Genomic DNA, 9,607 nt, shown 5'->3' with positions numbered 1-9,607 from the left:
CATATTCAGAATTTCAAGAGACCTTAAAAACGTGGCTCGGATACCAATTGTTGAATCAAAATAGAGTAAAAACTCTAATTGATCGAGAAGAAAAAAACCCTCTTTAGAATAATCTCACAAAATTGCAAAAGGGAAGAACTCTTAAGAAAGCTTTCAAATGCTTATAATTAAGCTTTGATTGTTGGATGATAAAACTCAAATAAAAGTAAGGTATTTATAGGTTACAAGAAACAATCTAAACCACTCATTAAAATAAGCACTAAATAATCTAAACCATTGAAATTAAAACATGAGAAAAATACTTAATTTTCACCTAACTAAATTGATGTAAGCAATGACATCAAAACTAAATTGATGTAAGCAATGACATCAAATTAATTTAGGTGTGAACTTATTTAGGCTAATATTGAATTTTCAACATAGGTATATGATGGACATGATCACCTATGCCGATACCGATGTGGTGGTCGTCGGTGCTGGATCCGCCGGACTCTCTTGTGCATATGAGCTCAGTAAGAACCCGTCCGTTCATGTCGCTATTGTCGAGCAATCTGTTAGTCCTAGTGGCAGCGCCTGGCTAGGTGGATAGCTTTTCTCTGCCAAGGTAATCTAGAGGGAAAAAATATTTTGTTTTGAACTTGAATCTGCTATATTTAAAATGAAAGATTCGATTTTTAAGCTTTGAATTGTTTTTTTTTCCAGGTTGTAAGGAAACCAACTCATCGCTTCCTCGATGAACTCGACATCGAATACGATGAACAAGACGACTATGTAGTTATCAAACATGCAACCCTTTTCACATCCACAATCATGAGCAACCTCTTGGCCCGCCCCAACGTGAAGCTATTCAACGCCGTGGCGGCAGAGGATTTGATAGTGAATGATGGCAGAGTGGGCGGCATTGAGACGAACTGGGCCCTGGTGTCGATGAACCACGATGTTGAAAGCGTAGGTGGGCTCTCGATAATTTATATAACTCGAAATATTATTAATACGAGATAAAAATACGTTACAACGACGTTACCCCAATATTACAACACTACAACAACACTACACCACTAGCTGCGGCTAGTTCACAAACACAACCTCGTTATTCTAAGTTTTGCTAAGCTTCACATTCTTTCTTTAATATTTTCTTTCACTCATTCTTATTTTTTTTTCTTTTCACTTGTATTACATTCATATATCACACGCATATATATAAGCTAATTAAGGACGTATAGTTGGTTTTACATCCTTCATGCCGCTTGACTTTTCAACCTTAATATGATTTTGCTTCTACTTTGAAATGCTTAATTGTTAAGCATGTACCTACTGCCACCTTTCTTTGTAAATAACACATGCTAATTCTAGTAGCTTCTGCCAAGTCATCTCCTTCCTCATTAAGTTTTAAATTTAAAAGTTGCCTTTTTTTACTCTTTCTAGAAATCAAGTTTGATTTCTAACACTTCCCCCCAAACTTGATTTTATATTCCAAGTTTTTCTCTACTTGTTATCTCCAATCGATTCTTCATTTGTTATGAGATCACTCTTTGCAAAGAGACTGAATAATGAAATATTATTTAATTCATAATCATTGTACCTTTATGCTATTCTTTTCTCTCTTGTGGATCTTCGAACTTCTGTGGGAGGTGCTTTAGAATTTTCTATTATGTTGCTAGTATCGCTGCTATTGCTTGACGACGATGGTACATTTTGTTGAGGAATTTGATCATCAGCTTGTTCATCTTGATTGATAAGATCGTCATCTTTATCTTTATCTTCATTAAAAAATAGTCCTTCAACTTTTTATTCTTCTTTGCTCCATCTCCAATATTTTGCTTCATCGAACTTAACATCTCTTGAAATTATTACATTCTTGGTAAATGGATTATATAATCTGTAAGTTTTGCTTCTTTGCTTTTTTGGCACCTTGAAGAGATTTTTGCAAAATCTCCCACGCTTGTTTTGCGATCTTCGCATAAGAAATTTTTTCAAATGGTAGATTCGTCTACTCCTTGAAAAATAAAGAACAACATTTTTTTTTATCTTTTTCTAGGTTTCCTTCAATATCTCCTTTTCTTTATTGGTCAGGACTGCTTCTGTTGTTGCATTTTTAGGCTCGGTGTAAACATCATCGATGATATCCTAACAATCTTGGGAGCCTAGTAACGCCTTCATTTGAATGCTCCAATTTTCATAATTCGTCTTTGTCAATCTCGGGATTTGAGGTTGAATCATGTTGGCCATCTTTTCCACCACGTTAAACTCGAATCAAGCTCTACATATCACTTGTTGGAAGCGTAGATGGGCACTTGGTAATTTATAACACTCGAACTTTACAACGGCACTATTTCAATATTACAATACTACAACACTACAACACTAGTTGCGGCTAGTTCACAAACACAATCTCGCTATTCTGAGCTTTGCTAAGCTTCACCCTCTTTCTCTAATATTTTCTTTCACTCATTTGTATTTTTTTCTTTTCACTTGTATTACATTCATATATCACACACATATATATAAGCTAATTAAGGACGTATAGTTGGTTTTACATCCTTCATGCCACCATTGAATCTTCCTTGTTGTGGTGAAACTCTTGGTTGCTGCCAGCTAATTTTGATTTAAATTGCTATCATACATGTCCATTTGTTGATGCCATTAATTCCTCCAAGTGTGTCATATCCATGCACTTTAGCCACTTGACTTTTCAACCTTAATATGATTTTGCTTCCACATTGAAATACTTAATTGTTAAGCATGTACCTATTGCCATCTTTCTTTGTAAATAACACATGCTAATTCTAGTAGCTTCTGCCAAGTCATCTCCTTCCTCATTAAGTTTTTAATTTACAAGCTGCCTTTTTTTTACTCTTTCTAGAAATAAGTTTGATTTCTAACACACGACACACAGTCCTGCATGGACCCTAATGTGATGGAGGCCAAGGTGGTGGTGAGCTCTTGTGGTCATGATGGACCATTTGGTGCCACCGGGGTGAAGAGGCTGAAGAGCATCGGGATGATCGACAGCGTGTCGGGGATGAAGGCACTCGATATGAATACAGCCGAGGATGCTATCGTGACGCTGACTAGGGAAATTGTGCCCAGGATGATTGTAACTGGGATGGAAGTAGCAGAGATTAATGGATCTCCAAGAATAGTAAAATATATATATATCACTTGCTAAATTATCAAGGTCGAACTTATAATATTTTAGGCACGGTCTTATAATATAAAATTTAGAAGTAATAGAGAATTTGAAACTTTTAAGATGCTTTTGGCTTGTTGGTGACCATAATGTGTTGATTTTTTTTTTTAAAAATACAGGGTCCAACATTCGGAGCAATGATGATATCTGGGCAAAAGGCAGCTCATCTTGCACTGAAAGCATTAGGATTGCCTAATGCACTTGATGGAACATATCCCGGAAGCATTCACCCGGAGCTGATCTTGGCTGCCGCTGTTTCCGCCGAGACCGCCAACGCTTAGCCGTAGTTGGTCGATGGCTGCAATGGTAGTGGCTTAGCTGCTATGGAGATGAGGAATTTGAATAATGTGCAAAGTTGTTGGTAGGATTCGAAATAGTCTCCTGTAACTTGATAGCAAGGATCGCTTGGCGAAACTCTAGTCCGTGACATTAGCATTTAGTTCCTTCTTCTTGTTGTTCCCTCATGCCTTTTAATCAAGTAGTGCTTGTTTTCTCCTCTACTCTGTCTTCTCTATATTTACAAACTCCATGGATAAACCATTGCTCAATCTGCCTAGTTAAGCCACCATAAAAATAATGAGGTTGAGCAAGGCAAGAACCTATATAACAAACAATATTCAGACGGTGAAAGCAGGGGCATTTAACCTTTATAATAAAAGCAGAGCTTTGGGTAAAATGCAGAAACTGGTGAGCAGTCCTTAAATGGGTCCTCCTTGGTCAAATGAAGAAATTGTTTTTCACTTCTTAAAAGGTAAAGGAATTATTTTTAATATGAATTTTACATTTATATTTTATCCAAAGAAGGCAATAAAAATTGCCACCACTCAGCTATGCTCGTAATGGATGTTCCGTCTTTTCCCCCTTTTATTTTTTGGATTAAAATACGTCAATGGTCATTAATGTTTCAATTAGTGTTAGTTTTTACCACTTACGTTTTAAAAGTCACAAATCAATCACTAACGTTATCGTTTGTTACAAATTTATCACTCACCTACGGTAACAAAATACTGATGTGATATATTAAATCTGTTGACTCGATATATTTGACCCACCGTTTGACTCCTCCTCCTCTTCTTTTTCTTCTTGTTGAAGGTAATAAACTAATCATTGTCCAAAACACGCTAAACATATAAACCTAACCTTAATTCGGATAAAGAAAAAGCTTTCCTTTCTTCTCCATTAAATATCCTAACCTTAAATCGGATAAAGAAAAAACTTTCCTTTCTTCTCCATTAAATATCCTATTTTTCTATAACTTCTGTCTTTCTTTCTCTCACAACCCATGCTTTCTCAGGGTTTGTTGGAACTTGACCGGTAAACTTCGAAACTCCGCCATTAAATCGGATTCATCTTCTTGGTTAATCCAGCTAGGGTGTTTCTTTCATTGCTTTTTGAATATTCATGGTGGCTGAGTTTTTTGTTCTTAAAAGAGCTCGAGGCTTTTGAATTGTTGGGTTTAGAAAGCTTTCTATGATTGTTAATGGTGGACAAGGTTGATTTAATAACTTTGGTTTGATTTTTCATAGACATCGTTTGAGTTTTTTCTTCAACCTCTAGCAACCTTCGTTTAGGACCAAACCGGTTGATCTGAAGCTCATTCGATGGAGGCATAAAAAAAATATAGAAATCAACAAAAAACTAAATAAGATAAAACACAAATAGCTCAAAAAACCTATAAATGTTCACGCTTATAATCTAAAGTTGTTGCTAGGGCATATGAACTTGATGAATTTCAATTTTATGGGTTTAAGCTTTTATAGTTTTAAACTGCTAGGTAAGAAGAAGAAGAAGTGACACGAGGCAATCTAAGTTAGCAGATAACAGTCCAATAGTGATTTCCATCACGATTGTTAATGCGAGTGGCCAATTTGCAACAAACGATAACGTTAATTATCGATTTATGATTTTTGAAACATCAGTGATGAAAACGAACATTAATCTAAACATTAATGACCATTCACGTAATTTACCCTTTTCTGTTTTATAATGTCTTTCTTGTTTCTTATGTTTTGTTCTTAATTTGGTTAAGCTACATACCTCTTTAAAAGGGTTTTAGTTTTGAATTTTACTTTAGATGTTAATTCTTTTTATTTTCTTACTAATAAAATGATGACATATAACAATATATGTTACTTATTTTATTAGTTAATATTAATTTATAAAATAATGAAATGTAGATATTAACGTGGACATGTGTGGAAGAGAGCGAACTTTTAAAATTTTAGAAGAAGGTAAATTTATAAAATTCTAGGGTGAAAATAGATTATCAATAAAAAAATATAAAGAAAATATCTAAAATATGTGATAATTTGAAAATTTTAAGGGCACATAGATATTAACAGGGACATGCGTGGAAGAAAGCGAATTTTTAAAATTTTAAAAGAAGGCAAATTTATAAAATTCTAAGGGTGAAAATAGACTATCAATAAAAAATATAAAGAAAATATCTAAAATATGTGATAATTTAAAAATTTTAAGGGTGCGACCGACTTCGGTTGCCCTCCCTTTATACCATCCATTAATCGAATTGTTGTTATAATACAAATGTGTTAGATCAACTATCATTAATGGTTTAACAATCAACATACATACATACATACATAACAATCCATTCATTCGTCAATAAATATATATTTATTTCATATATGATATATATATATATATATTATACAGAATTGAGAGATTCGATTTAAACTTGAAAATTCATCCACTGATTACTAAAAATTTAAAGTTATTCGAGTTGTATTTTATAATTCGATTTGAACTTGAAATTTTTGCAAGTCGAGTTGAGTTTATGAAATTACAACTCGAAGTCATTTCGAGTCGAGTTTTTTCAAATCGAGTAAAAACCCGATTTTTAGAGTCTAGTCGAGTTTTGCTCACCCCTACTTCAAACCGATGTTGTTGGTCATTTATTGTCGATCATTGATTGTCAATTATGGCAATAATAATAACAAAATGTTTGTATTCGACTCGTCTTTCTTATAATAAGATTGGCTTTTCATAAAATTCATAAAAACTAACGAAAATTCATTTAAAAGTTCGAGTACTAATCTACTTCTGTATTGTCCCATAAGACTAATATTGAGATATTATATTTGTCTTCTCAAAACAAAATATTTCTCGTGGTTTGAATTTTCGAATAAATAATACAAATATTTTATTGTAAAAAATGATAAAATTCAAGGAAAATTGTTTACCCTTTAATTTTTGACAAACATGATAATCACGGTACAAAATCAAACCTGAAGTATGTAGCTTTGTGCTTGGTTTCATCGCCATTACAAACATCCACAGATTAAAAAGGAAAGATAAAGCCATTTAACCACTAAAAAAACATACCCACTACGAATCCTTTGACCACAAATCTAAAAAAAGCAAACACGTAAAACATTTGTTAATCGACGAAACAAAAATAACTAATTTTCCATGTCCGAAGCAGCCGCACAAAACCAGAGGCATAGAATTTAGCTACACTTCGTATCCCTCACGTCCCTTCTTCTCCATACCCCTTTTATCTCTAAACTCCAAAGGGTTGCACTCGGAATTCTTTCACCACTTCTCTTCTCCCTCCTCCCTCCGCCGCGTGGTGGCCGCGCGGCTAACTTCGCCCCCCACCCCTTTCTTTTTCCTCCGCCGTTCTCTACGTTCCCTGCATTGGCCACCCAAAAAATTAAAAAATAAATAAAAGAAGAGAAAAGCAGACATGAAAGTGTCTGGGGTAAAACTCTTATTTCTTGCATTAATCTTGATCCATATTAGAACTCAGACCAATGGCGCTACGCTCGTCGACGACTATGCCGACGAGGAGAAAAAGGCTCCGGCGCCCCCGCCGGAGATGGACAATTGTAACGGTGTGTTCTTGAGCTATTCTTTCACGTCGAGGACTAAATCGATGCCCCTCTTGAAGAACGTATCGGCTCAGCCGTGGACGTTTGATTCCATGGCCACCATTGTGAATGCTGGGACGGAAGAGGTAAAAGGATGGAAGATGTATATCGGGTTTCAACATAAGGAGATTTTGGTTTCCCTCACCAACGCCGTCATCATCGACTCTGCCGGGGATTTTCCGGTGGCGGTCGGGAACGGAACGACCATTTCAGGTTCCCCCAGTACAGACCTCAAGACATCGATTGACACAGCCGGGGATTATACTCAGATTGCCGTGCAGATTCTGATCAAGGGTTCTATGTTCGGGTTGAGCGAGAAGACCACTCCAATGCCCAAAAACATCTCTCTTGCAAACGATGGCTGGAAATGCCCCAAGAACACTAAATATAGTAAGTTTCGATGAATCCATTAATGATTATATATATATATAGGGACAGTACAATAACTTGAGGAACTCGTTATGATTCTACGATGATTTCAAGAAAGCGGGTTGACCTGCACGATGATTTCACGATCACACCATGCTTGTATGGCGAGTTCTCATGTTACTTTTATGTATGTCACCTAGCAGCGATGCAGTCCCAACGCATGAGAAATAGGAAAGTTGTCATGCACGTATGATGGGATCATGAAATTGTCATACAATCAATACGTTTTTTTTTAAATCATCGTGGCAATAATGCAGTCCGAACGCAAGAAAGACAAGGAACACGTATGACGAGATCATGAAATTGTTATACAATCAACTTACTTTCTTTAAATCACTTCAAAGTTATTACAAATTTCTCATATTAATATAATATTCATTCTAGATCATGAAATAATTTTTGGTACCTGAAATATTCAAGCAATTTGGCCGGATTCTCTTAGTTAAATCTGTGTTTTTCTTCTTATTTTAACCCTATTTTCCTATAGAAACCTACATGCATGTATGTTGCAAGAGGGATCCGAAATACAAAGCCAAGAGCCTCAAGAACCAATACATGCCCAAGCAAAACGGAGACCTCACGTTCACGTACGATGTCCTGAAATCATACGAGGGTAGCTACGAGGCACAGGTGACGATGGACAACAACAGCCCGATCGGCAAACTCGATCGCTGGAACCTGACATGGGAATGGATGAGAGGCGAGTTCATATACTCGATGAGAGGAGCCTACACTCCCCGAATGGATTACTCCGGGTGCATTTACGGTTTAGCCGGAAAATACCTCACAGGCTTGGATTTCACTCAGGTCTTGAACTGCGACAAAAGACCGACGATCACCGATTTGCCATTGATAAAAGCAAACGATACCAAGGTCGGTAAGGTCCCTTATTGTTGTAAAAACGGGACTTTGTTGCCGCCATTGATGGACCCGAGCAAATCTCGAGCTATGTTTCAATTAAGGGTCTATAAAATCCCCCCGGATGTCTCCCAGAAAGTGTTGTATCCGCCACAAAAATGGAACATCACGGGCTATCTTAACGCCCGTTACAAATGTGGACCGCCGATTAGAATAGATCCGACGGAGTTCCCCGAACCGACCGGTCTCGATGCTAAAACATACGCCATCGCGAGTTGGCAAGTCGTCTGCAACTTCACCACGCCGGAGAAGAAGAAATCGAGGTGCTGCGTTTCGTTCACGGCTTATTACAGCGACCACGCCGTTCCATGCCCCACGTGCGCCTGTGGATGCGACAGTATCGACACCAGTAAATGCAATCCCGACAAGACGGCGATGCTTATTCCGCCGGAATCCCTCCTTGTTCCGGCGGAAAACAGGTCGAAGAAAGCAAGAGCATACGCAGCGCTCAAACACAAAGAGGTCCCACGTAAGTTGCCTTGTCCCGACAACTGCGGCGTCAGCATAAACTGGCATCTCAACTCCAATCACAAGAGCGGATGGACGGCGAGGATGACGCTGTTCAACTGGGGAGACCTTCCGTTCGTCGACTGGTTCGTCGCCGTCGAAATGAATAAAGCGTACAAAGGTTACGACCAAGTGTATTCGTTCAACGGAACCAAAAAGCTGAACAACGTTAAGAACACAATCTTCTTCCAGGCATTGAAAGGCTTAGAATACCTGATGCAAGAGAAAAATGGGTCAAAATCAAGCGATCCGAGAATCCCCGGAAAACAACAATCAGTGATTTCGTTCACGAAGAAATACACACCCAATATAAACGTTGAGAAAGGCGGTGGGTTCCCTTCCAAGGTGTATTTCAATGGCGAAGAATGTGCACTTCCCAGTCGTTTGCCGAACTCAGGGCACGCCTCTCGTATTTCCATTACTACTTTCGTCTTCGTAGCCATCGCCACTTTCTTGCTAAACCGTTTCCATTGATGATATTTGGCTTTGTGTTTTTCTTTTCTTTTTTCTTTTTGTTGGCTTGTAGTATATTGGATTTTGGAGATATTTATATGTTTGTTATAAAAGGAAAGATCCAAGTAAAATAATAGAAACTTAATATAATGATATTATAATTAAAGATAAATACTCCCTCTTCATTCATGAGTTTAACATTGATGTAAAAAAAATTAAT

General features: G+C 37.1%; 2 protein-coding genes across 2 annotated transcripts; both read left to right on the top strand.

Moving 5' to 3' along the window:
• Window positions 1-810: 810 nt before the first annotated feature.
• LOC120126604 (thiamine thiazole synthase, chloroplastic-like) lies at window positions 811-3,588 on the top strand. The gene is made up of 3 exons (XM_039144760.1): window positions 811-948; window positions 2,888-3,142; window positions 3,310-3,588. Exons 1-3 carry the CDS (start codon window positions 811-813, stop codon window positions 3,469-3,471), a joined length of 555 nt encoding a protein of 184 aa, XP_039000691.1. The 3' UTR covers window positions 3,472-3,588.
• Window positions 3,589-6,863: 3,275 nt separating this feature from the next.
• Window positions 6,864-9,490, top strand: LOC120126587 (COBRA-like protein 10). Its single transcript, XM_039144754.1, has 2 exons — window positions 6,864-7,470; window positions 7,997-9,490. The coding sequence occupies exons 1-2, from the start codon at window positions 6,897-6,899 to the stop codon at window positions 9,406-9,408; spliced, it is 1,986 nt and encodes a 661-aa protein (XP_039000685.1). The 5' UTR covers window positions 6,864-6,896; the 3' UTR covers window positions 9,409-9,490.
• Window positions 9,491-9,607: the final 117 nt, after the last annotated feature.

Source organism: Hibiscus syriacus, unplaced genomic scaffold, assembly GCF_006381635.1.
Source record: "Hibiscus syriacus cultivar Baekdansim isolate YM2019G1 unplaced genomic scaffold, ASM638163v2 tig00110458_pilon, whole genome shotgun sequence".
NCBI lineage: Eukaryota > Viridiplantae > Streptophyta > Magnoliopsida > Malvales > Malvaceae > Hibiscus > Hibiscus syriacus.
This window is presented reverse-complemented; position numbering and strand designations above follow the sequence as displayed.

What these genes read in the sequence shown, in the direction of transcription:
- LOC120126604 (XM_039144760.1), top strand. Translation starts at nt 811, where the DNA reads ATGAGCAACCTCTTGGCCCGCCCCAACGTGAAGCTATTCAACGCCGTG. An exon ending in TGAACCACGATGTTGAAAGC is followed by an intron (nt 949 to 2,887) that starts GTAGGTGGGCTC and finishes TTTCTAACACAC; the next exon opens with GACACACAGTCCTGCATGGA. An exon ending in TTAATGGATCTCCAAGAATA is followed by an intron (nt 3,143 to 3,309) that starts GTAAAATATATA and finishes TTAAAAATACAG; the next exon opens with GGTCCAACATTCGGAGCAAT.
- LOC120126587 (XM_039144754.1), top strand. Translation starts at nt 6,897, where the DNA reads ATGAAAGTGTCTGGGGTAAAACTCTTATTTCTTGCATTAATCTTGATC. An exon ending in CCCCAAGAACACTAAATATA is followed by an intron (nt 7,471 to 7,996) that starts GTAAGTTTCGAT and finishes ATTTTCCTATAG; the next exon opens with AAACCTACATGCATGTATGT.